Consider the following 27,504-nt stretch of genomic DNA (forward strand, 5'->3'; position numbering starts at 1 on the left):
TGTGGGTGACTCACTTTATTTGTTTACTGCGGGCAGGGTAGGGGGTATTTTCTTTAAAATGTTTTTCCTGAGCCAAAAGGACTCCAGGCCCCTTGCCCGAGTGGGCAGCTGGCCCGTGTCACTCCTGCAACGTCTCTGGGAGAAAGGATGGGGTGGACAGGCAGGGCCTTCCCCAAAGAGCTTCCCAGGCCAACTCTGCTGGCTGCCCACCCTGGAAAAAAGAAACCAAACCCTGAAAGCGCCCCATCCCTTGGGCTCTTGAAACTGGGTCTGCCGCCCAGCTCCCCCACCAGCTGCCTCCTCCCCCTCCTTCCTACCCGCTCCTTTCCGCCCCCCCGGCCCCGCACCCCCAACCTCGTGGGCACTTCAGCCCAGCCTGCCACTCTGCGAGGTGCTTTCATATTCACCAGGCTTGCCCATTGTGAACAAGACCCAGGTGAGCTCAGCCAGCTCACTCCAGCTCATTCTGTCTGGAGACGCTCCCCCCACCACTGGTCGTCTCAACCCTGTGATGGTAGGCGGGCCCAGGGGGTGGCCCACCAGAGCAGGCCCCAGGGGCCGCAGTGCGCCCTCCAGTAACAGCTCTCTGGCCAACAGTTCCCTATCCTCCCCACCACCTGCCCCAGACCCTGGGGCTGCAGAGGCCGAGCCTCCCCATCTCTAGCCCTCCCATCTAGCCTCCCCTGGGAAGGCGGGCTCCAGAGCTCCTCTCTGCCACGTGCAGGGAGGTGAGCTGGCAGGCCCCCTCACAAGTACATCTTCATGGCCTTGTGCGTCGTGGGGCAGTATCGGGCGTGGAGCTGGGCCAGGAGGGCCCTGGACGTGGCCTCAAAGTGCGTGCCCTGGCTCTTCTTGTTCCACACGTGGACCGCGAAGGTGGCATTGAGTAGCCGGGTCAGCTCCTGGGGACTGATGTCTTCGAAGTACTTCTTCCAGTTCTGCCAGGGGATGGGGTAGAAGGCCTCGGGGGGCAGGGTGGTGACGCCGCGGCAGGCGCGGCTCTCGCTCAGGCTGCGGATGGAGCACCATTTCTTGAAGACCCGCGTGAGCAGCTGCGGGCCCTGGTGGCCCCAGATCCAGCCGTTGTAGTGGGCCACGAAGTCACGCATGCACTGCGCCATGAACTCGTGGTGCCGCTCGAAGGCCAGGAAGGCGCCATTGAGGACGTAGCGGGACTGGGTGCCCAGCGCGTTGGTCAGGTTCCTCAGGTCCTTGAGGACGATGAAGTCCGTGTCCAGGTAGATGCCGCCGAACTTCCACAGCAGCGCGATCCTGGAGGCATCTGAGAGCACCGGCAGCAGGTAGGGCTCCCAGCGCCGCTGCACGGCCGCGTACCAGGCGGCCAGGGGTGTCTCCCGGAAGAGCTCCTCCAGGTCCAGGGGGCGCATCTGGACGTTGGGGAAGCAGCCCAGGAGCGAGAGGCCCAGGTGCCGCGGGCGGGAGGCGTTCCCGCCAGGCAGCCCCTTCATCAGGACCACCACCGGGGACTCGGGGTGTGCCCTGGCGGCTGACTCCACGGAGCACATGAACAGGAAGTTGGGGTTCGTCCGGTCAGAGGTCTCCAGGAAGAAGATGTTGCCTGGAGGCAGGGTGCCGGGGGGCGGGGGAGTTGGGGGGACCACGTGGGGGCAGGGGACGTCCACAGGCAGGTTAGAGAGCTGTCCTTGGCCCCTGGGCTCTCCCACAACATGCCAGTAGACCATGACAGAGACGAAGAAGGTGAACTTGAAGCCGATGATGAACAGGGTACAGACCCGCTGCCTCGGGGTGCCCCGGAGCAGCCGCAGCAGGCAGTCGGGGGGCGCCGACGTCATCTCCCCAAATGTCAGGAGCCTCCAGCAGGAATTGGCTGGTCTGTAAGAGATGAGCACCACACTCAGGCAGCCTGCTGGGTTCCCCGGCTCAAGAACACTGCCCACAGACACCAGCCATGGCTGAGCCCGGCTTCCAGACCCCACGGGCCGGCCAGGTGCTCAGGAACCCCTCTCTGACCTCAGCTCTACAGTGGGAGCAGCAGGCCATGGGCTGAGATGTGGGCAGAGGCCCTTCCACTCTGTGATATACTGGCGAGCTCCCCAAGGGCTGGGCCAGTGCCACCCACAATGTGAGGCCAGCATGGGCCCAGCGCAGGCTCTGGCCTCTCTGCAAGGTCTGTCTCCTTTGAACTGCCAGCCTGTGATGTGAGACCCAGTGCAGGCATCTCTCAGCCCCATTCGGTTCCACCTGCTGGGCCTGGAGCTGGAATAAGAGGAAGGGCTGCCTGCAGCCACAGGGACTTTCAGCAGGAGGCCTGGGGGGCTGGGTGCCAGCATGCAAGCTGACTCAGAGGCAGGACGGGCAGACTCCAGGCATGTGGGCATGCTTGCTGGGTCCCCAAGCCCTTGGGGTGGACATGACAGAATCTCCCGGGCCCCTGGCTTTCCCAGCCCTTGCTTGGAGGGAGGGGGACAGGGAGGTTGTGCTATATAAGCTGTCACTCTGACAGCTGACTAGCACGGCTGCCCTCGGACCCACACTCTCTCTTGATGCCCAGGCTGTGGCTGGCCGGCAGCAGGAACATTCCCGGGTGCCTTGCAGGAGGCTGGGAGGAACAGGAGAGGCTTGTGGTGGGACCGTGTGAATCCTGGGACACCTGGGACCTGTGTCTGCCTGAACCAGCTGCAGGATGGTCATACTGGAGCAAGGATTATATTCATTCACTCAGTGAATACTGACTGCCCACCATGCTCATGTCAGGGGGCCTTCTCAGCACTTCAAACATATTAAGTCATTAAACACAGCCACCCTGTGGGGCGGGAATCATCCTCCTTTCACATGGTGAGAACACTGAGGCACAGAGAGGTCCAGTAACTCATGCAGAGTCCTCTGCTTGGCCAGGAGCAGGGCAGGGGGTTTGAACTCAGGCCACCTGGCTCCAGGTCTGTGCTCTCACCACTGAGACATGCTGCCTGGGGACTCGGGACACATTGACCCAGACAGTCCTATGAACAGAATCCTGGCCAGTGCTTACTCTCCTGAATCCACATCCATCCAGGCCTCAGTAACGCCAGGGCACAGTTGCATAGTTTCTACTTTAGAGGCCAGGAAGCTTGGGTGCAAGTGGCGGGGCACTGGGTGCAGCCTGGGGGAGCCATAGTCAACCCTTCCCCAGGACAGAGAGGGGTCTTGTGGTCACAGCAGGGTCCCAGGAGGCTGTGACTTGCCCAGTGGGGCCCGTCCCTCCCCAAGGCTGAGGCCAGGAACCGTGGCCACGGCATGGGCTGGAAACTGACCAGCCTGGGTGGCCCATGGCGGCGAGGTGGCGAACCGGGCAGCCTGGCCGGCCTCCTGGAGACACGCCCTGGGTCAGCAGCCAGCCTTCTCTGCCAGCAGGAACCGGGTCCTTCCCTACGCTCTCCATGCCCGCAAATCCATCTGCAAAAGATGGCGAGAGACAGGGTGAGGCTGGTTCCCAGCCACACAGGCCAGGCAGGCCGGGCCTGCAGCTCACTTGCTCATTCTGTCCTCCACTCTCTTGGCCCCTGGGGGAACATGCTGGGGAGAAGAGAAGAGTTAGGCACAGCTCTGCCCTGGAGGAGCGCTCGGCTTCAAGGGGAGACCACGTGGAGAGAGGCAATCAACCCGATGATGGCAGAACTGGAGCCAAGGGGCCAGCAAAGCGGGAGCAGGCAGCTTCCTGGAGGAGGTGACACTCAATGAGAAGGGAGTCAGCCATGGGCGTGGAGGAGACCTGCACACCTCTCTCTCCCCAGGGCCTGGCTCAGCTCTGGGTACACGGCAGTCACACAGGAAACGGACTCACGGCCTGATTCACTCACTCAACAGCCAGAAGAGAAGAGAAAGAAAGTGAAGTCGCTCAGTCGCGTCCGACTCTTGCGACCCCATGGATTGTAAGCTACTATGCTCCTCTGTCCATGGGATTTTTCAGGCAACAGCCAAGGTAACGATTTAAAAACGCGAATCTGGCCAGGCTGCTCCTCTGCTCAGAGGATGAGTGAGGTGGGAGGCCTAGTTCATGAGGGGGTGGCACGTCCCCCCACCCTGACCTCACACCCTCTTCTCTCCCCATCACCACCTGGCTTCCCGGTTCTTCCTTAAACCCACCCCGCCAGGCTGCCGACTCCGGACCTCCGCACTGGCTGTTCCCTCTGCTTGGAATGCTTTCTGCAGATGTTCGCAGGGCTGGCTCCTTCATCTTCCCACGTCCTCCCGGCCCCGGCCCCTCCAAGATCTCAGCTTCCCCCACACCCCACAGCCTCCGCCTCTGGTCTGTTCGCTCTAGTCCTTATTCTAATACACTGTATGTTTGTGTACTTGTCTGTTTTGGTTATTTATTTGGAACAGAACCCCTATGAGGACAGGTATGTCTGGTGTAGGTTTATTTATTTTTTCAGTGTCTAGGATACTGCCTGGGTCTTGATATGTAATAAATAAATACTGAGTAAGTGAGTGACTCAGCGTGTGGGTCTGTACTTTCGTAAAGGAGCACGCGAGTGAATGAAGGGGCCAATCAGTGAGTGATCAGTGAATGAATGAATCAGCAGATGAATGAGTTAGCAAGTCAACAAGTGAGGAAATAGTCAGTGAGCACATGAGGGGAGGAAACTGGGGGGTCAGAGAGAGCTGCCTGGGATGCCCCAGCCGGGCTGTGAGTGGCAGAGCCGCTGATGTCAACCCATAACCTTGTGCTCCTGGGCCCTGGTTTTCCCCTACAGGGAGAGAGGCTATTTTGGTCCTGAGTATTTTTAATCCTCTGTGAACCACTCTGCTGAGTGCACACAGACGGGCGGTGGATGGAGCGAGGCCGGGGCTGTGTGGGGGCCCGGAGGGTCCTGGCTCTCCCATGGGCTGTGCTTTTGGGGTGGGGATAGGAGCCTGTAGAGGAGGCAGGATGTGCTGGCCGTGGCTGAAGGAGCCAGACGCGAGCAGCAGCACCGTATTTGGTGCCGGAGCCCAAGACCCGGGAATGGAAACGGTTTATGACGTGAAGCTGGCCGCAGCCCAGTAGCCGTGTGACCTCAGGCCCAAAGCACTCTCCAGTCCCCGGGAGAGCCTCACAGCCCAAGTCCTGGCCTTTGTCAGTCCAGACTGGCACGTTCCTGCCACCTTCTCCTGTCTCCCGGCCACCATCTCCAGCCCTGCCCTGGGGAGGTACTCCCTGTTGGCACCTAACTGCAGTCACATCCCGCTCTAAGTCCTTCTGTGGCTTCCCATCATCAAGACGCGCCGTGTCCAGCTCAGGGAGGAAGGAAGGGTACGAAGTGCAGGGCTGGCAGAGACTGAAGGCTGAAGGTCTGGCCAGTCCCCTTCCGAGCTGGCCCTTGGCACTGGCTCTGTGGCTCCCACCTCAGGAGCACGGCATCAAGGGCATCAAGCTCATAGGTCTAGAAAAGGCTGGGACCTGGCTCTGGGACCTCATCCTTGACCATGGCCTACACCCATCCCTGCCCCCCATTAGGGAGCCTCCACCTCTGACCCTCGCTGGGCTCCTGGGTCCAGCCCATGGCAGAGAAAAGGGTTATAAGTCACATGTAACTGGGGTCCCCAGGGGAGACAGGGTGGCCGTCTGCTGGTCTGGGTGGTCCATCACCCATTCCCACTTCTGATAACTGCACCCTGATTTCCTTTGCATACACTCTACTCGTAACTCTGGGGGTGGGCACGGATTCAGGTCTGGGCACTGGCTGTGCAGTGCTCGCCAGCCACAGTGATGGCCCCACACTCTGCTCCCAGAGCGCAGAAGGCACCATGGATGCTGGTGGCCTGCTCATCAGGGAAGGATGAAGACGAGACCTGGTAAACGTGGGACGGGAGCTCTCTGGCAACTACTGGGCTTAGGAGCCACCGACTGTCCCAAACTAGAGGCGACTTGCCCAGCCCCTCACACGAGAGGGGAAGAAATGGAGGCTTAGTGATGCCCAGTCCCACACAGAGAATCACAGTCGAGGTGGGACTAGAACTCAGCTCTCACACCAGCCCACATGCAACCAGACGTCAGGGTTGCAATTTCTCCAGTGTTTCCCTCCCACGGGCCCTGGGAGCCAGGACCCAGCTCTGGACTCAGCAGATGCGAGCAACTACCTGTCCTCCACCTCTGTGACAGTCACTTAATTTTTAAAAAATGGTTTAAAAATTTTAAAATAATTTTTCTTGGCCTTGCCCCATGACCTGCAGGATCTTAGTTCCCTGACCAGGGATCATACTCAAGTCACCTGCAGTGGAAGTGAGGAGTCTTAACCACCGGACTGCCAGGGAAATCCTCTCTTCTTTTCATTGATTTATTTTATTCATTTATTCATTTGGCCGTGCTGGGTCTCGGTTACAGCGTGTGGGGTCTTTGATCTTCACTGTGGCCTGTGAGATCTAGTTCTATGACCAGGGATCAAACCTGGGCCCCCTGCATCGGGAGTGTGGAGTCTTAGCCACTGGACCACCAGGGAAGCCCCTGACAGGTCACGTAAGACCGGGGGCCTCAGTTTCCTCACCTGTGGGAGGGGAGTGCAGAGGCTGTCCTGGGTACTGCGTGCATCTTGACCTGCACGTGGCCCTTGCTGGCTCTGCTATCGGCTGGGGGCAGTGTAGGGTTTGGAAACCAATGCCTGTGCGCAGATATGCATAGGAAGGATGGAGGAGACACTGCCAGAGGGTCCTTCTCCTTCCTGGAGACCCCTAGGACTGCAGAGGTAGCAGCTGGCGGAACCTTGTTCTCAGACGTGGAGGGAGGACCCTGACCGGAGAGGAGAGAAGAGCCTCGAAGCAAAGGATGGTACCTTCCAAAGATTTCTCCAATCAACCAATCGGCAATCCATCGACGCTGCAACCCCACCCGCCTCTTCCTCTCTTCTCCTTTCTGTCCCTGGCCCCTCCTACCCCTTCCTCTCCCCTGCTGCCCCACCAGGTCTGTCTCTCTCTCCATCTCCTTCCCTCTCAAACAACCCTGGGGTGCCCTTTCTGGCCCTTGACCCCATGATTCTGCATAGGGGCAGGGGTGCAGTGGGAGGACACAGAGACAGACAGGGGCCAAAGGCCAGGTTGACAGCATTCAAAGGACTGGATAAGCAGCTGCCTCCCCTCACCCCAAGGAAGCTCTTCCCCAAGCTAGGAACCCAAAGGCCCCAATTGGCACCTGTGCCCCATATCAAGTCAAAGACACAGGGATTCATTAAGTACCAGGAGACTTAGGGCTGGGGACCTGGTGGAGGTGGGGGTGCCATGGGTGACAGAGAGATAGGGGAGGACTTCCCTTGTGGTCCAGGGCTTAAGACGGCCCCTCCATCACAGGGGGTTGGGGTTCCATCTCTGGTCGGGGAATAAGATCCCACATGACAAAAAGGCACAGCCAAAATACAAATAAATAAAATAAAATGGTTAATTAAAAAAAAAGATCAGAGAGTCGACTGCATCCTCCTGCTTGAGGATGACGCATCTCGTGGGGGTCAGGAGGCCCCGACCGGCCCTGGCTGGGGTCAGCGCGTTTCTCAGTTCAGCCTGATCCCCAGTGAGGGCTGTAGGATTATTCCAGCTCATTCCTGCACCCGCTCCCCTGTTTAACGTTCAGAAAACATAAGTGACTTGTCCAAGGGTCCGTGCTAGTGGCACGGGGGCTGGAGGGTGCTTGCAGGTCTGCCCAGCCCCACTCGAATTGCTCTGTGACTTTAGGCAACTCCCTTTCCTTTGTTGGGCCTCAGATCCCTTCTGCACCATGGGGAAGGGAGAGCCGGACTAACCGAAAGTTCTAACTGTGGGAACACAGGGCCTGTGCTGATCTACCTCCCTGATAAGTTAATGGCTGAGCAGATATGGAGGCTATACACTGAGGGATCCCGGGGCAGGTCACCCAGCCAGGAAATGGAGTATAGAATTCAGTCCCAGGTCCCTGCTGACAGCTTCTGTTCCGCCACTGATTGGCTCTGTGACCTTGGGCCTGGGCCTGCCCCCATGCCCTGTACCTTAATAAAATTAAGGGGGGTGGGCTTTTGGTCTTAGAATTCAGACCCTCCTTGGTGTGAAAAATCAGTATCTCCAGCTTCCAAACCCTACTTGGAGGAGCTGCTGTCCGGTCCTCCCACGGACCCCATCCCCACTCTTTCAGGGCATACCTGATTAAGACTGACGGATATTAAAAGGCAGCGATCCTGGTACAAGTGGCTGTTTTCAGAGCCGAGGTTACAAAATGTTCCCCCTCCAAAGCCTGTAAGTTGTTCCGAGGACAGAAATTCCTGAAGCCAGAATCTAGCAGGCAGCGGCTTGCTCTTGGAGGGGTTACGACAGACGGAAAAATAGGAGGAGAAGCCCTCTGTCTCCAAGCGGAACGAGGCACATTCTTAGTTCTGAGTCTCCCCTCTTCTACTGATGTCAGACTGAGCCATGAGGGAAAGGAAAAAAATAAACCACAAGCTACAGCATCAGGGAAAGAAACCAGGAGCAGGACAAACTCATAAACTCCAAGTCACATGCAAGTGTGGCACAAGGCACCTGAAACCAGCAGATGCGGCAGTGGGGGTGGGGAAGAGCGTGGGACCGGGGGTGCCCAGCAGTGCAGGACCACAGCAATCACCACTTCTGAAAGGAAGACGAGGGACTGCCCTGTTGGTCCAGTAGGTAAGACTGTGCTTCCAATGCAGGGGGCATGGGTGTGATCTCTGGTTGGGGAACTAAGATCCCACATGCCATGGGGTGTGGCCAAAAAATAAACAAATTAAAAAAAGGAAGACGAATAAGACAGGAGCCAAGGGCTTAATGAACCAGGAGGGTTCAAGGCTGGAGGCGGTGGCTTCTTCAGTCAGGCTGGGTTCTGAGAGGCAACAGAAGGGAAGCTGCAGGGGAAGACCGTATATTAAAGGAACAATCCATTCTTGCAAAAACAGAGGGAGTCTTTCAGGAGAGAAATCTAGAGAACGATCCTGGCCTGTCTCCCAATTTCCATCAAAACCTCCTATTAGTTGCTGGTCCAGGAAAATCCTGCTAATTCAAATAGAGGGGGAAAAAAAATTGTTAAAGGCATAAACACAACATCCATCCAAAGATGCGACATGAATGAAGAGGGAAAGGAGCACTGGTGTTCCCTTATAAGATGAGTCACTATAAAAACATCGCCACAAAACAAACAAAAATTCTAATCCAGAATGGCAGCATGAACTGAAAACAAGTAAAATAAAAAACCCTGAGAAAAAAGTAATTCCTACTTGAAGGAAGACCAGAAAGCAGAAACACAAGAACGGGAGAAGTTCTTGAAAAAGATACGAAGACAGTAAGTGAGAACTGATAGACCTCAGGAAAGAACTAGAAGAAAAAGACAAAACCATTTCAGAAATGAAGACCAAACTACACGAAACCCAGGGAGAGCAGGCATGAAGTACAGTAAGAGGTACAGGGATCAAAATGAGGAAAGGGGACAAAACCAAATAGAAAGAAAGAGATGAAAGAATTCAAGAAGATGGAGAAAAGACGTAAAGAAGATACAACAAATGCATAACTAGGGGTTCTAAAGAAGGTGGAAACAATGGGCCAGAATAAATATTTAAAATTATAATGCAGGAAAACTTTTCTGAAATAAGGGACGATTTCATTTCATGAATTGAAACAGGACTCCATGTAGTACTGGAGATTAGTGACCCAGAATGGTTAAGTCCCAAGACATTTTCTAGCAAAATGAATGAACTTTATTATTATTTTTTTAGATGAATGAACTTTATAAAGACACAAAAGTAAATCTTTGGGCAGCTACCTGTGGCTCAGATGGTAAAGAATCTGCCTGCAATATAGGAGACCCAGGTTGGACCTCTGAGTTGGGAAGACCCCCTGGAGGAGGGAATGGCTACCCCCTCCAGTATTCTTGCCTGGAGAATTCCAGGGACCAAGGAGCCTAGTGGGCTACAGTATCGTAGGGTCACAAAGAGTCAGACATGATTGAGCGATTGAGCACGCACACAGAAAGACCTATGAAGGAAACAGAGTCAGGCTGGTATTAGATTTCTCAGCAGACACTCAATGGCAGATAGTGGAGCAATACCTACAGGATACTCAAGGAAAGAAATTGTGAGCCAAAAATTAATATATGTCATCAGTCCGTGTCCACGAAGGGAAGTGGTTCCAGGACTCCCACAGCCACCAAAATCCACAGATGCTCGTCCATCACATAAAATGGTGTAGTATTTGCATATAGCTAGACACATTCCCCAAATTCTCCAAATCATCTCTAGATTATCTATAATACCCAATATAAAGGGAAAAGTGAAAGTGTTAGTTGCTCAGGAATGTAAATGCTACATTAATAGCTGCAAGTGTGCAGCACAGTCAGGTTTTCCTTTTTGGAATGTTCTGGAATTTCTTTTCCTTTTAATAAGTTAGACTCTGAGTTGGTTGACTCTGTGGCTGCGGAATCCAGAGATGTGGAGGGTTGAGTGTATAGCCAAGCTGTTCTTTAAATATTAAGGTTACACACCAAGTTTCAAAATATAAGGACTTGGGCAATAATGGATTATGAGTAATAAGTACAGAAAACCGAATGGCGATTGGGCTAACTTTATTAACAGGACTGAATATATTTAACTTCAGCTCCTCTCCGCCCACCAAAGAGGTAGGAATAAGGATGACAGGATGGAACGACAGTGGTGTCTAGTCAGACAACGTAAAAATGTAAACAAAAAATTGGTAGGACAGGCAAAAAGAAGGTGGAAAGTAGAGCAAGCTCTGGTGGCCTCACCCCTAACTGCTGGGGGTAAAAACTAAAGCGGGAAAAGCTTGAGCATATTTAGAGTGCAAAGGGATACGAAGAAGGGTAACACCATCCAATGTTACTGCATCTAATAAGACGCACCATCATGAACCACTAAAAAATAAAAACGCTGCCAATCAAGCAAAGCCACTCTGCTTTCTTATTATGTAGGATTTTTCTTTTGCAAGAATTTTTTTTAAAGTTAGATTTTAAAATCACCTATCACGTCTGTGTATACATAGGATGCAAGGAAGGAAGGAAGGAACTCCCTAGGAAGGAATATACGTGAAATAAATTGAGTGAGGTGTTCCTGAAGGTTCACCACACGTAAAGCCCGACTCTTCTGAGTGATTTCTCCTCAGTGTCACTGTCTGCGTTTTCCTACACGGCAGCATCAAGTCCAGTTTACATTCTTGAACTTGAGTGCGGGAGGATTTTGGTAGCTGTGGGGGTTCCCTGCGTGGATACTAAGGGACAACCATGTATTAACCTTTGGCTCACACTTTGCACCGACTGCGGGTGGCGCAGCCCTTCTTCAGAGCGCTTCGCTCCTGCCTCAGGAGGTTTTTTCCGAGCTGCGGACATCTCTTCAGGTAGTCATATCACTGAATGAGCAGGAAGCGGCAAACGCCAGGAACACTGCCTGACGGAGCGCTTCCAGAAGCACTAGATGGAAACACTATACGCCGCACTCAGCACAGTATCAGCTGAGATGAGTAGTGACTAGAGAACGGGGAGGATGGAGAAGAAGCAAGTTAAATGTACTGTTGTTCATAGAAGAGAAACAACGGACACTACCTCAAGAAAGAAGGGACTCAGAGTATGATATGAAGGATAAATATTAAAAAATGGAGCCACTCGAACAAATTACAAGCTTTCCCAAATATCGGAAAGATTCCTATTTTTTGTTTTGGGTTGTTTGTTTGTTTGTTTTCATCAGAACATAGCCCTCCCAGGGGCTTCCCCCGTGGTCCAGTGGCTGAGACTCTGTGCTCCCGAGGCAGGGGGCCTGGGTTCAGCCCCTGATTAGGGAACTAGATTCCACATGTCACAATGGAAGATCCCACATGCTGCAACTAAGACCCAGTACAGCCAAACAGTAAGTACATATGTGTGTGTATTATACACAAAGAGGAATGTAGCCCTCCCACAAGCACAAAGGCATGCGCACATATGAACACAGCAGGTCATAGACATCAGCCATATCAATACACATAAACAGATTTAACTTATCTATACAAAGGAAAAGGCTTTTTTAGTTTAGATCCAAGCAAATTCCAACTCTATCTTGTACTTGAGACACAAACATCAAAAAAGTGATTTAGAAGGTTAAAAGTAAAAGAATGAGCAAACGTTTAAAGACACGTACAAACAAAAACAAAGCTGAAGCCATAATCTTAGTATCTGACAATGGGAATTAAGGCCAGGCATCTCTAAACGAGCCAAGGGAAGGCCACTTATAATGCCAAGTGGTATAATTCACAAGGCGTCAAACACACTGCAACAATTTTCAGGAAGAAGAGATTACAGGGATGTCAGGATAAACAGATGGTAATACACTAATAACAGACTGTAATTCACCTTTCTGAGTCCAAGAAACAAGTAGATCAAACACAAAATAATTCAGAAGATCTACAAAATAATCAAAAAGTACTACTCTATATCAAATTCTTGACATAATAATAAATAATTCACTTTCAAGAGCAGATGGAACATTTCTGAAAATTGAAAACCTCAACAAAACCCATAAGCATAAAACATATATTTTATAAATACAAAGCAGTATGACTAGAAATTAACGTAAAGTTAGGAAGATTTTTTTAAAAACAAAACCTCTCTTGGACAATTCTTGAGTCAAAAGGAAGTACAAATGGGATCTATGGCATTTCTAGAAAACAACCATATCAAAATACTTCAGAATCTGAATCTATAAGACACAGCTGCAGATTTATCAGAAGAATGTTTATAGCCTCCAATACATGTGACAAGTAAAACAGGACTGATAAGAAGAAAGAAACCAGCAGGCGAAAAATGGTAGAAAAAGAACCTAAACATTTTCTTAAAATATTAGAAAATAAACAAGAAGACCAGGGAAAGAAAAATTACAGTAGAAAAAAGTCAGGAAGCAGATAAGCAGTAGAACTAAGACATAAGGCCAAAAAAACGGGCTCTTTGGAAAAAATTCAATGAAATATATAAATCACAATTAACCTAATTAAGAAAACACGAGAACTGAGGAGATGAGGAGTGAGCACCCAGTGCAAACTAAGTCATGCCAAATGGGAAAGGAACCAAAGAAGCAGAGGGAAACTTTTTTAATCGTAAGATAGTACTTTGCAAATAACATTTGAAACCTGAAAAAAATAATTTCTAGACAAATGTAATAAATCAAGACTGTTGCCAGAACAGTCAGTCTAGACAGGCCAACTTTTACATAAGAAATAGAATTATACAAGATCATTAAGGAACAAAAGCAACAAGACATTTTTAGAGAGGAATTTTACGAATTTACATAACAGAAGATCTCAATGCTTTTAAAGGTGTTAAATAGCAAAATATTAGAGGGAACACTTGAAAAAAAAATTAAGTATGGTGGTTTATTCACTAAGTCATATTGGACTCTTGCAATCCCGTGGACTGTAGCCCACCAGGCTCCTCCATCCACGGGATTTTCCAGGCAAGAATCTGGAGTCGATTGTCACTTCCTTCTCCAGGGTACCTTCCTGACCCAGGGATGGAATTTAGGTCTCCTGCATCACAGGCGGATGGATTCTTTACTGACTGAGCCACCGATAAGTCTAAGTTAAGTATAAAGAATTGAAATTAGTATAATATAGACATCAAAACCTGAGAAAGATGGCACAAGACACTCTACTGACCAATATCACTTATGAATTAAAAATCCTAAACAAAAAAAGCAAATAGAACTCAACAGCACATCAAAAGAATGAACAATCAAAACCATGTGGGTTTGGACTTCCTAGGTGGTCCAGTGGCTAAGACTCCACACTCCCAACGCAGGGGGCCCTGGGTCAGTCCCTGGTCATAACAAAACAAAATAAAACCAAGTGGGTTTTATTCTTGGAATGCAAGGATGGTTCAATATTAGGATGTCTTTAATATAATTCACCAAATTCATACATCTAAGGAGAAAAACCATACTATTATCCCCAGAAATGCTAAAGTAATTTGACAAGGTTTCCAACACTTTCTGGATAAATTTTAAGAATCAATGGATACTTCCTTAAGAAAATTATGTATATCAACATCAAAGCCAAGAGCCAGCTTCATACAGGAGTGTGAACACTCAGCTTCATACATGAGGGAACTCTTGCTGAAGACAGGAAAAGGACAAAGTGTCCAGCACCCTCATGGGCACTGGAGGTGTTCATCAAAGCAACTTGACAAGAGAAATTAGAGCTATAAAAACTGAATGAAAGTGAAAGTTGCTCAGTCATGTCTGACTCTGCCACCCCATGGACTGCAGCCTGCCAGGCTCCTCTGTCCATGGAATACTCCAGGCAAGAATACTGGAGTGGGTTGCCATTCCCTTTTCCAGGAGGTCTTCCTGACCCAGGGATCGAACCTGGGTCTCTGACATTGCAGGCAGATTCTTTACTGTCTGAGCTACCAGTGAAGCTATGATACAAACAGGGGGCTGCTGCTGCTGCTGCTGCTAAGTCACTTCAGTCGTGTCCGACTTTGTGAGACCCCATAGATGGCAGCCCACCAGGCTCCCCCATCCCTGGAATTCTCCAGGCAAGAACACTGGAGTGGGCTGCCATTTCCTTCTTCAATGCATGAAAGTGAAAGGTGAAAGTGAAGTCTCTCAGTCGTGTCCGACTCTTAGCGACCCCATGGACTGCAGCCTACCAGGCTCCTCCGTCCATAAGATTTTCCAGGCAAGAGTACTGGTGTGGGGTGCCATTGCCTTCTCCAAACAGGGGGCAACCCCCACCAAAAGTCAAATAGAAAAAGCTAAAATTACTGCTATTTTTATACAATACTACTATATACCTAGAAAAGTCAAGAGAAACTGTTGAAAAACTCCTACTGATAAAAAAATACCATAAGGTGATAGGAAACAGACAGACACATACACAAATGTAAAAAAGCAGCTGGAAGCAGAAGACATAATGAAAAGACTCCTACTCACAACCACCATCACAGTACTTAGGGTTAAACTTAACAAAAGATATTCAACATTCATGTGAACAACAATTTAAAGCCGCTGACAATGCAAAGTACGATTGAACAAGTGGGAACTTGCACTGTGTTTTTGGATGAAGATTCAGCTTTTTAAAGACGTCGATGTTCTCTTAGCCCACGTATAAACTGCACTCGGGTCTGCAGTTCAACAAACTGATTCTAAAGTTTATTTAGAAAAATAAGCAAGGGACTTCCCTGGCGGTACAGTGGTAAAGAATCTGCCTGCTCATGCAGGGGACATAGATTCAGTCCCTGGTCTGGGAAGATCACATAGCACCGGGCAGCTAAGCCCGTGAGCCACAACTCCTGAAACCCGTGCACCCAGAGCCTGTGTTCTGCAACAGGAGAAGCCCAACAACTAGAGAGCAGTCCCCACTCGCTGCAACTAGAGAAACGAAGACTCACCCAGCCAAGTGGAGAAATAAAATTAAATTTAAAAAAGAAAAGTAAGCAAAAACCTACAGGAAAACTCTGAGGAAAGGAAGACATGAAGAAGGACGGGTCTTTCAGAGACTGACACACGAAGCACCAATAATTAAAAGAACCTAGTTGTTGCGTATAAACAGGGCAATGAAACACATCACAGAAAGAGTATGGTATTTGCATATCCAACACGGGCAGCATCTACAAATGCGCGAGTGAAAACAGATCTTTTAATACAGCTGTTGGGCAAGCAGGGAAGCCAGTAGGGAAAAAGAACCAGATGAGCAGATAGCTCAGAATATGCCCAGGATAAACCCCAAATGGAATAATAAATGTTTCAGACAAAACACGAGTCAATTCCTTAGTAAACGGGGTTGGGAAGGTTTTCTTAATTATGCATGGAATCCAGAAGTCATGAAAAGAAAAAATTTCCCTGCAACCTTTCGCAAAATACTGAGAAAGTAAAAAATACAAGTGACAACTTGGGATGGCTTTTGTTTCTCTCAGATACCAGACATCTCATTTTTCTAACTTAGAAAGCAATCCCACAAATCAAGGAGAAAAAATGAACAATCCAAAAGAAAATGAGCCAAGGTCACATCACACACACACACACACACACACACACACACACACACACACACACACACAGATGCTTAAACAGATAAGCAAGATGGGGGAGCTTTTTGTAAGGAAGAAAAATGCAGGTCAAAACAGTCAGATACCATCTCTCACCCATCAGATTTGCAAGAATCTAAAACTTCGACACATCCTTTAGGCAAGGCTCTGAGGAAACGGGCATCCGTACAGTGCTGGTAGGGGTGGAGAGTAACTGACCAACATCTATCAAAATTACACATTCACGTACCCTTTCGCCTTACAGTCTCATTCTGTGAATTTATCCTACAGATAAGTGATATTTGTACTGCTCACAGGTTTGTTTGCAACCACAAATGATTAGAAACAACCCAAGGTCTTCCTTGAAGGGACTGGTTAAACACACAGTGACACTCATATCTTGGAAAACAATGCCCGCTCCCAGGGGCCCAGGAACAAGGTCACTCTGACTCATCACAGGGCCAGCACAGACCCTAGCATATTGAAGGTGCTTAATACATATTTTCTGAAAGAATGCATTCTAAATGCATCCCTAAACTGCCCAGAAAGGCAGGATGAAATGAGCAACTAATCTAGGGGAGTGCCATCTGCAAACCGGCAAACCCTGAGCCCGCGCAGACGAGAACAGTCAGAAGGTGTAAGTGACATGTTCCCGCCTCACCATCCAAGGGCACAAAATATGGTCGCATGCCGCGTCCCTTCATATTCAAGTACCCGAGCGTGCACCTGGCCCGGGAGAGAAAGGTGACCTTCCCAACACTACATGGCTAGTACCTGGTGGGGGGGAGGGGTCGAGGGGGGTGGCGCCAGGATCTCCTCTCAGGTATGTCTGCATCTGAAAGTCTCAGAGGCTTTTATCTTCCCTGAGGCCATCCCAGCCCCCCAAGGTCACTCTGCAGTAGAGCCTGGGCTCCAGCTCTCAGGATCAGGGTGAAGTCACCTTCTGCTCAGGCAGGGAGTGATAACTCACCACGGATCTGGACACCCAGACATCTGCTTTTAGCGACCCTGCACTGGGAGGACCAGGGGCGGGGGTGTGGAATGGTTATGGATGGCTTCTCTAGAAAAGCTGACATGTGTGCAGACGCCAGAAGGAGGTGAGGCACCAGCTGGATGGATTTCTGGGGAAAGGGTGCCCAGGGAAGAAAGTCAGTGAGTGCAAAGGCCCTCAGGCATGTGTACCTGAGGGACTGACCGTGGAGTCACCACCAGGAGAGGCTAGAGAGATAGAGGGGACGCTGGGCTGGGCTGGGGAGCGGGCTTGAGGGCCACAGGGAAGACTTGACAACTGATTGGCAGGGGGTGCCAGTGGGCAATTTTGAGGAGGAAAAGGTTACAGCGTGACTTTTTTTTTGGGGGGGGGGTCACCCTGTGTGGCTTGTGGAATCCTAGCTCCCCACCTTCGCAGTGAGAGCCCCAAATCCTAACCACTGGACTGACAGGGAATTCCCTAGTGTGACTTATGTCTTAAAGAAATCTTTAAGATCTGGCTGCTTTATGGGTCTAAGTCACAGGGGATGTGTAGCAAGCAACAGGAATGTGTTACAAGGCTACTGTGATGATCTGGGGAGAGGGAAGCGGAGAGAGGGAATTGGGGGCACAGCTCCGCCAAACAGATTTCCGCTCTACCCCTCCTTCCCTCCCCCCAGCCCAGCCCAGCTCTCTCCATGTCTCGGTCCCTGTCCTGCGATGCGCCACCCCAGCCGCCTTCTGCTGCAGCCCCACACAAGCCCGCAGACCCTCTAGTGCTGGGGTCCGGCAAGCTCTGCCTCCCCAGCCCTGCCTGCTCCCGGCGCATGACCGCCAGACTAGCCGAGCTGACGTCTGCTCTATTGCTCAAGCCACCAGGCTCTGGAATTTCCAAGCCTCTGCAACCCACTCTTTCCTCTTCTCAAAACATCCCTCCACACTCCCCTGCCCAGGAACTTCCTGAGCAGAAAAGGTACGAAGCAAGTTTTGCCATCTGTCTGGAACACACTGCCTACCAGGCACCCCACTGAACACCACGGGCCCTGGGTCTCCATGTCCACCGCGGTGGCCCGTCTTACCAATGAAAAACTCAGGTGCAGAGCAAAGGGGCTGCTGGGTTAGTGAAGGGGGGAGGCGGGATGGGCACCACCCAGGTATGTGTGCCCCCAAGTCTCTCCTCACCTAGGAAGCCACCCAGATATTGACGCTTACTGTGGCTGGGCCCCCATTTCTGCACACATTCACACCAGGAGGAGCTCGTGGCTACCTTCCAAAGGAGTGTGAACAGCACTCACCCCAAACCCTGTGCTCCCCTTAGCCCAGACCCCTGGCAGACCTTCAGAGCCCCTGAGCAAGTCCCATGGGGGATCCACCAGGGTGAATTTGGCCTTGGAGTGAACTGGGATTGCAGGAAAGTGGGCACCAAGCCAGACGCTGCCCACTCAGCCTGATATTAAATCAGGGAGGGCCTGGCATACAGCAGGTGCACGATAAGTGCGTGATGACACGACAGCCATCCCGATATATCCTCAATGCCTTTGAAAATGATGGTTAAAAGCTTCAAGAAAACCCAGCTCTTCTCTTTCGCTCAAGGCACTAGGCTCTGGGAACACCAAGTTTCTGAAACAAGCTCTTCCTTCTTCCCAAAATGTCCCTCCACCTTCCCGACCCAGCAACCTCTCAGTCATCGTAGGGAAGACGAGCTGCCATTTGCCAAGAATCCATCAAAATACTGTCATGGTTTTCTTCATACCTTTGAGTATTGCCTCTGTGTTTCCACAGTGCGTATACACAGACACTTAGCCAACAGTGGGATCATGGTTGGTGGGGCTCCCAGCTTTTCTAGAGGAATGTGTGTGTATGTGTGCGTACATGCCTGGGGGGCAGGGCAGGGGACGTCCAGTCACCACTCTCAGTGAACAGCTCTTGCTTTGCTCCTTATCTTGAAGGTCTGAGGTGAGGGTATGTGACGCGTCAGCATTTTGGCATACGCTTTCCAGTCCTTTTCGGCCGCCTCCACTCACACGGAGCAGTGTTTACGCAGGCTGTGTCCAGGAGACGCACAGAAAGTGATCCTTACCCACACTGCTCTACACCTTGTTTTATTTTTCACTTAAAAATATGCGGGGCCTCTGTCTCCTGAAACCAGGTGGTGGTGGTTATATAACCAGACCCATTTCCTAAAACTCTTCAAACTGGACGTGCGCAACAGGCTGTAAATTCTACCTAAATTAAACTCTTTGGAAACACACGCTGCGCCTCTATCAAGTCAGCAGACACAGCGCCACGCCCTACCTCTCCAGGGTAGCCCACCTTGACTGCTGGAGGGGCTTCCCCCTGTGAGCCCCTCTGTGGCTGAGCCCCCCGTGGCTCTGCTGGTAAAGCATCCACCTGCAATGCACAGACCCAGGTTCGATCTCTGGGTTGGGAAGATCCCCTGGAGAAGAGAAACACTTCCCACTCCAGTAATCTGGCCTGGAGAATTCCATGGACTGTACAGTCCATGGAGTCACACAAAGTCAGACTCAACTGAGCGACTTTCACTTTGCACTTTGACTGCTGGAAATGTGGCTTTTTGCTTTTATAGACAACACTGTGGTATCTTAGCACTTAGATCTCTCAACACATCCTTAATTACTTCTTCAGGACCCTTCCTAGAAATGAACGGCTTAGGCCAAAGGAAATGCCAATCTGTTCTCGATACAGGTCATCACTGGTCTCGAGAACTTAAAAAGTCCAAGTTCTCTCCAGCATCAGGGCTGGTCCTCCTTCCCATCCTCTCATCGGAAGAGAGACAGGTGTGGCCAAGTTCGCGTTTATTAAAAGCTGCCTGTCAGGAATGGAGCTATGTGGTTTAATAACAGCAACGGTGCATATTTCCTGAGGGCTTACCATGCACAGCCACTGGTTAGAGCGGTTTCTCCTTCAGTAACTCATGTAATCTTCCCAGTAGCTGCCTGAGGCAGGTCCTCTTATTATCAATTACAGTTTAAGATTGGAAACTGAGGCCCAGCTGGGATTCAAACACCCTGGGATTCAAATAGCCAGGTGAAATAACTCTGTCTGTAGCCCAGTCCCATTCAACTGGGACTGCACTGTGGCCAGGGTCTCAGATCTTGCTGTGGTCAAGAGGAGGTGGCTGACTCAGTTTCTCATCTGTAAGATGGGACTGACAGCTCAAGAGGGCTGAGGGGGTTTAAAAAAAAAGATCAGGTTAACAAAAGCCCTGAAATCAGGTAGGGGCTTGATCAATGGAAAGAAAAGTGAAAGTGTTAGTTGTGTCCGACTCTTTGCGACCTCATAGACTGTAGCCCACCAGGCTCCTCTGTCCATGGAATTCTCCAGGCAAGGATACTGGAGTGGGTTGCTGTTCCCTTTTCCAGGGGATCTTCTGGACACAGGGATCGAACCCAGGTCTCCTGCACTGAAGGCGGATTCTTTACTGTCTGAGCCAGAAGCCCGTCCTCAAATCAGGAGATTGCCTTGGAAGCTTCTGGAAAAAAGCAATCGAAGACTACAGACACCCAGGGTAGGGTGAGGGTGTCTCTGGGCTCCATATCTGTATCTGGGACAATGGCGTCTGCACTTTCAAATCAAGCTGTTCATGGAATGTAAGGACCACTTTTCTGTTTTACTTTCACGTCTACCCAGCAACTCAGACTTTGCACAGGTGTGACATCCTGAAGGCCCTGCTGCCCCTGCAGCACTTGGTTCCTGCTGGGTGAGAGGAGTGTTTGGGGCACTGCCCTGAATGGAAGGGGCCCTCCTAGTCCCTGCGGCCAGCTCTGCAGAACTGGAAGCTCCTGGCCCCACTGGGGTCTGTCCAGAGGGAAGACAAACAGAGGCAGGCAGGAGAGGAAGGGATGCTCACTCACCAAGCTCTAGACACAGAAGATGGGTACTGTTTCTTGCTAGCTACTAGAGATGGAGGTCGGAGAGGACGCTCAAGGGCAGGCGGAAACTCTTCAAGGTGCTTCCCCTCCCTCTGGAGTCTGTCGATGGGGGTGATAACACCTTCTACCTCCCACCTCCCAGGGAAACAAGGAGGACTCAGGGGAAATGAGGTTGGTAAACAGCATAGGGTGCTGGGGGCCTCAGGTCCAGAACCTGCTGATGCTTTTTTTACTTTCTTTTCTGGGAAGATCAAAGCCGATTCATAAGATGCCCTCCCATCCCCTCCCTCACACCTCCTGTCCTCACCAGCTCAGAAGGCCCCCCTCTAGACCAGTTCCAGCCCTCTCCCACCTCCAGCATCCTCTGGGACTTCATCTACCGACCTGCCCCTCCCTCTTCAGGGACTTCAGCCACTCCCTCGCCTGGCTCTTTCCCATCAGCTTATAAATGCAGCCAAGTCTCCCTTATCCCAAAGCACAGATACAGTAAAATAAAAATTTTAAATGTGTTGCTCAAATGCACACACCATCAGCAGCAAAAATAGTAATAGCCTAGTCATAACCTGGGAGAAGATCTTTGCCACCAAGAGACCAGACAAGGGGCAAGCATCTCACTGATGAACTCAAACAAATGAATAAGAATCTTCCCTGGTGGCTCAGAGGTTAAGGCATCTGCTTCCAATGCTGGAGACTCGGGTTCGATCCCTGGGTCGGGAAGATCCCCTGGAGAAGGAAATGGCACCCCACTCCAGTATTCTTGCCTGGAGAATCCCATGGACTGAGGAGCCTGGTGGGCCGCAGTCCACGGGGTCACAAAGAGTCGGACACGACTGAGTGACTTTACTTACTTACTTACTTTTACTTAAAGATACTAGATGTTCATGCTCTTTGACCCCAGTAATTTCATTTCCAGGAAATAACAGGAAATGCACGTTCACAGCCTAAGGAAGTACACAACGGCACAGTTCCTCTGGAGAGCCAGCTGATGCTACACTGACTACCAGGTAATTCCCTCTCCAGAAAAAAATATCCGGCAATGCATAAACTTATCTATGAACTCAATGTAACACGATCTAAAAGAGCCAAATATTAAAAAAAAAAACACCCAACAAAACCCAAATGTCAAATGAAACTCATTAACTAAATATGATGTCACAATGTCTAAGCATTGAAAAATATGAAAAAAGAATTAGGGAAAGACAAGGAATTTGCAACATTTGTATAAACAAGGTATCCAAATATATTGCTGTTGTTTAGTTGCTCAGTCATGTCTGATTCTTTATGACCCCATAGACTGTAGCCCACCAGGCTCCCCTGTCTGTGAGATTTCCCAGGCAAGAGTACTAGAGTGGGTTTCCATTTCCTTCTCCAGGGGATCCTCCCGACCCAGGGATGGAGCCTGAGTCTCCTGCATTGGCAGGTGGGTTCCTTATCACTGAGCCACCAGAGAAGCCCATTCCAATATGTTCCAATGTGTTTTTTAAAAAGTCTGGCAAATTTTAACAATAGTTATCTCCAAGTGATAACTGGTGGCTCAGACAGTCATTCGATCTCTGGGTTGGAAGATCTCCTGGAGGAGGGCATGGCAACCCACTCCAGTATTCTTGTCTGGAGAATCCTTGTGGACAGAGGAGCTTGGCGTATATACGGTCCATGGGGTCACAGAGTCAGACATGACTGAGTGACTAAGCACAGCACATCTTCAAGTGATGTGAATATGAAATCCCTCCCCCCCCCCCCACTTTCAGTTCATTCATTCAAGCAAAAGGCAGTAAACACCTACTATGTCAGGCTTGCAAGTTTCCTCCCTCCAGGAGCTTCCAATCTGGAGAGAAGGAGGAAGGCAACAGAATGCAGGGCAGGGCAGTCAACAGGAGGTAAGAGCGCGCTAGGAGCGTAGTAATGAGCACAGCTTGGGTGGCCAGATTGAAGGTGGAACTGCCCCCACCAGGAGGTGCAGCAGCCGGTGGGGGTGAGGGTGGGAAGCTGGGGCCGGGAGGAGCTGTTTTCACAGATTAAGCTTCTCTTTGCTCATCCACTCCTCTTCCCATCTGGTTACAAATGCCCCCGGCAGCCACCTTGTCTCACCCTGCCCTGGTACCAACTCAGACCCACGGGGAACAGCATTCTCGGCTGCCCTGGGTCCCTGAAGAGCTAGACCTCCATGGCCCCGTGGAAGGCGCTGACGGAGGCCAACCTGATGCTGCGGTGTGTCACAGCTCCTTAAGTTCCAAGTAAGTCACCTTGCCAAGGCAGCTCAGCTGATAAAGAATCAGCCTGCAATGCAGGAGACCCTGGTTCAGTTCCTGGGTCGGGAAGCTCCCCTGGAGAAGGGACAAGCTATCCACTCCAGTATTCTTGTCTGGAGAATCCCCATGGACAGAGGAGCCTGGCGGGCTACAGTCCATGGGGGTCGCAACGAGTCGGACCCGGCTGAGCGACTCAGCACAAGTCACTCTGAAAGATGCTGCCAGCCCTCGCACACAGCAGAGCAAGTCCACTGGCCTAGGCAGTTCTAGGGCTTCAACAGGTACAAGGAAGCAAAACAAAATGGTAAAGAACTTCCATTTCGGTGTTTGCGCTCTAATATGGAGCGGCCACAGCGGACAAGCAGGGACAGGCACGAGGGGCACTGGAAACAGGCTTGGAAGGAAAAGGAGCAACTGAGAAGGTTCCAGCTTGACTCTCCTTTCTTATTTTTCATTTGGGCCTGATTTGGCTGCCAGGCTCTTTGGCTGTGGGAACAGGGATGCGAGCAGGAGGGGACCGTCGGGGCCAGCTCTGGGCCCTGCTTTGTCCCTCTGGGCAGGGTGATTCCCCCATCTTGGGGAGGTGGTAACAAAGGAGGAGTCCTTGGGCAGCTGGGGTGGGGCTGGAGGGGCTGCCAGAGGGGTAGCACACCAGGTGCCCCGGGTGGTTTAACGGAGGAGGGCACGAAGGAGTCCAGAGACCCTCAAAGGGCCACCACGGAGCCGCGGCTCACTCCATATTTGGCGGAGACCAAAAGGGTGTCCTCCAGAGAGAGGGCCGCGAGGTCAGGGGAGGTCCTAACCCTCTCAGAGCTGGGGGCTCGGCTGCGTCTGGCCGGGAGGTGGGAACCTCGGCCCGGCACGTGTCAGAAGCGGAAACTGAGGCCGGGGACTCGGCTAACTCCAAGGGGCGTGGACTGAGACTGGACATCCCCGGAAAGAGCCTCTGCCAGCGCACCGCAGCTCCCGCTGGGACTCGACGCTTCCCATCTGGAGGAGAGAAGCACGCCGGAAAGAGGGGGTGGTCTGCGGATCCGGATCCCCAGGACGGAGCGCTTAGACCCGGCTCTCCCCACTTTCCAGTTCCGACCCGGGCGGTCCCTCCACCTGGAGAGAGCCTTTCCCCTCTTCGCCGTCCAAAACCTCAGCATCCTCAAAGGCCCAGGGGGACGCCTCCCATCCCCGGGCAGTCTCCGCCCGCAGCCGGCCGCTCCCCCCGACCCCTCTCCCCAGCGGCGCCCCTCGGGGCCAGGGGCGATCGCGGCGGGCGGCGAGGCCTCCGGGACTTTTACGCGCCCCCAGGCAGAGCGGCGCGGCTCGCCCAAGGGCGCAGCGCGGGCCGGGGGAGCCGGCCCTCGGACCCGGGCTTCTCGCCCCCACGGCCGCTCTGCTCCTGCCATGGGGACCCCCGCCCGGGCGGCGCTGCCCGGAGGGCTCCCGGGCGGGGCGCGCCCTCCTTTCTCGAGCTGGGCTCCCAGCCCAGCCGCCGCGCTCAACTTTGGGTGCCTCTGGGGCGGAGGCGGCGGTCAGGGAAGCAGCGCGCACAGTCGGTGCGCACGCGAGCGACCCTCCCGAACAGGTGGTCCCGGCGGGCGGCGGCCGAGCCCTCCGCAGCCCCCACCCCTGCCTTCTCTCGGAGCGCGCCTCCCCGCCCGGGCCCGGGGCGCCCCCCGGCCTGTGCCGCGGAGCCCGGCCACTCGTACCTCTGCTCCTGCGACTCCGGCCGGCGGACAACGCGGCCCGCGGGCGGCAGGCGGGCGGCAGGCGGCGGGCGGGCAGGGCCGGGAGACCGGCGGGCGGAGCGCCGCTCCTCAGCCCGGGGCGGGGTCAGCGCCGCCCCGCCCCGCCCCGCCCCGAGGGGGTCCTGTGAGTCCACACCGCTCCCAGCGCCCGGGGCTGGACCCGATCAGCCCGCGGGCCCACAGGTACGGAGCACTCCCCGTGCCTCCCTGCCGCGTAGTCTGTGGCTTTACGATCCCTTTCCCCCCATTTAACAGATGAGCCAAACGAGGCTCAGGGCCGTAAGTGACTTCCACGTCAAGCAGCTGGGCAAGGGCAGTAGCGGCATTTGAACTCGGGCCTGACTGTTGCCTCTGGACCTCCTTCCTCCATCGCCGTGCGACCGGTGCTAAACGTTTTGCCTGCATCCACCCCGTGTTGCACAGCCTTCGTGCCCTGTCCTTTTCCCTCTCACCCTCTGGTCCACTGCGCACGTGCCGAGGTGTGCTCACTTCCTCCTCACCCATCCTCTCACTCTGGAGGGCCAGGGGAAGCCCTTTCCACTTGTCCGCAAGGTCCCACCCTTCAAGCCGATGCTGATCACGTGATTCTGCCCTCTTTTCCCTCTCTCCAGTCATTCCCATCTGTTCACACAAGGTTACTTCTATCCTAAAACCCAAACCAGAGGGAGGGTAGATAAAAACCACCAAAAACTCTCTTAGGATCCCTCTGCCCGCTCCAGCTACTGCTGTCTCATTTCCCCTTCCCTTTATGCAAAAGCCCTCCAAGAGCTGTTTCTCCAGGCTCTCTTCACTCTCCCTCCTTCCATTCTCCTTAAAAACCCATCTAATCGGGCTCTTGTCCCTCTTCCCACTGATCCCCCAGAACCGTCATGCTGGGGCTCCGGTGATATACAGTCACTGGATACAGTGCTAAGTCTCCGTTTTGTCCTCCTGGTCCCTCCAGCAGGATGTGACGCTGCTGCCCACTCCCTCTTCTCCGATGCACCCTCTTCTCTTGGCTGCCCTAATACCACATTTGCCTGGTTCTCCTCCTGCTCCTCGGTGACCCCCATTCTCCTCTGTAGCAGCCCCCAGCTTCTGAATGTCACCCCAACCTGCGGCTTCTATCTGCTGAGGACACCCGGCGGCCTGGCCCTCTTCCAAAGCTCACAGATCTGTGTGCTGGAGACCTCCCTTATCTCGCTCCATCCAATGTCCCTGTCTTCCTTCCCCAGAGTTGGCATCCTGCATCTTCCTCTCAGTTAATGAGAGCTCCATTTTCTAGGTGGTGGTTGTCTAATTGCTAAGTTCTGCCCAACTCTTGGGTGACCCAGTGGACTGGAGCCCGCCAGGCTCCTATGTCTATGGGATTCTCCAGCCAAGAATACTGGAGTGGATTGCCATTTCCCTCTCCATTTCCCAACCCAGGGATTGAACCCACGTCTCCAGCATTGACAGGAGGATTCTTTACCCCTGAGCCACCTGGGAAGCCCGTTTTCTAGGTACTCCAGCTCTGGGAAATGGTGAAGGATAGGGATGCATGCAGTCCATGGGGTGGCAAAGAATCGGACACGACTGAGCAACTGAACAACAAAACCCCTGGCTTCCTCGCTCTACCCACCACCGCACACCACACATCCTCTCCAACAGCTAATCCCATGGGCTCCGCCTTGAGAACACACCTAGAAACTGACATTCTCACCCCTCCCTCTTGTCCAAGCCACCTGCCCCTCCCCAGGCCAAGTGCAGGGGCCTCTTCTCCCTGCTCTCCCTGTCTCCCTCAGCACCATGGTCAAACAGCAGCCAGAGGGATGGAGGCAGAACGAGATCCAGCTCACACCTCTCCTCTGCCCCACCTGCTCCAGAGAATTCAGTCTCCTTAGGAAACTCAGGCTCCTCACTGAACTCAGAAGAAAAACCTCACCCCTGTCCTCTAGCCGCATCCCCTTCCTCTCCGTGGGCCGGGTTAGTCACGCTGGCCTCCCTGCTGGCTCTCTCCCGGTTCAGGGCCTTTGCTAGTGCCACTCCCCTGCCTGGAACAGCCTTGACCACATACCCTTGCAGCTACTTCTCTCCAGGTTCAAGCTTTGGGCTCAGCTCCTCTGTGAGACGTGCATGGCCTCCAGACATGCCTGTCTTGCACTCCCCACCTCCTTCCTTCCTTGACTCCCCCACCCCCACGATTATCAGCATCACCGCATGTGACTTGCTTCTTGTTTCTCTCGGGCACTCACTTTATTGCCAACCCCCTGCCCTAGAATGTGAGTTCCCAGGGCAGGGGGTTCCTGCTGACTTATTATACTTGTTCCCTGCTATGATTTCCTCCTGAAACAGTGTCTGGAACAGTAAGTGGGCAACTCAGTAAACATCTGTGGAATGGATCAGCCCATACCCCTTCACTGCTGCTGATGTTACAATACTTTCCCTTTATGTTGGCTGTGTGTGTGCGCTGAGTCGCTTCAGTTGTGTCCGACTCTGCGACCCCATGGACTATAGCCGCCAGGCTCCTCTGTCCATGGGGATTCTCCAGGCAAGAATACCGGAATGGGTGGCCATGCCCTCCTCCAGGGGATCTTCCTGAACCAAGGATAGAACCTGCTGCGTCTCTTATGTCTCCTGCATTGGCAGGCGAGTTCTTTACCTCTGCCGCCACCTGGAAAGCCCCTTATGTTGGCTATTTGATTCTAATAAATGTATTTTAAAAG

General features: G+C 52.4%; 1 protein-coding gene across 7 annotated transcripts; it reads right to left on the minus strand.

The window, feature by feature from the left end:
• A4GALT (alpha 1,4-galactosyltransferase (P blood group)) lies at positions 1-26,923 on the minus strand. 7 transcript variants are annotated; one of them, XM_042247837.2, is made up of 5 exons: positions 24,782-24,815; positions 8,100-8,360; positions 6,486-6,727; positions 3,273-3,414; positions 1-1,854 (listed from the first exon to the last, which is right to left on the minus strand). In XM_042247837.2, exon 5 carries the CDS (start codon positions 1,812-1,814, stop codon positions 747-749), a length of 1,068 nt encoding a protein of 355 aa, XP_042103771.1. In that variant the 5' UTR covers positions 1,815-1,854; positions 3,273-3,414; positions 6,486-6,727; positions 8,100-8,360; positions 24,782-24,815; the 3' UTR covers positions 1-746. The 7 variants fall into 7 exon arrangements, with proteins under 7 accessions (XP_042103771.1, XP_060269598.1, XP_042103770.1 ...); XM_060413615.1 differs by lacking the exon at positions 24,782-24,815 and adding an exon at positions 23,250-23,864 and having other exon boundaries at positions 8,100-14,205; XM_042247836.2 differs by lacking the exon at positions 24,782-24,815 and having other exon boundaries at positions 6,486-6,770; positions 8,100-16,243.
• Positions 26,924-27,504: the final 581 nt, after the last annotated feature.

Source organism: Ovis aries, chromosome 3 (genome assembly GCF_016772045.2).
Source record: "Ovis aries strain OAR_USU_Benz2616 breed Rambouillet chromosome 3, ARS-UI_Ramb_v3.0, whole genome shotgun sequence".
Classification (NCBI taxonomy): domain Eukaryota; kingdom Metazoa; phylum Chordata; class Mammalia; order Artiodactyla; family Bovidae; genus Ovis; species Ovis aries.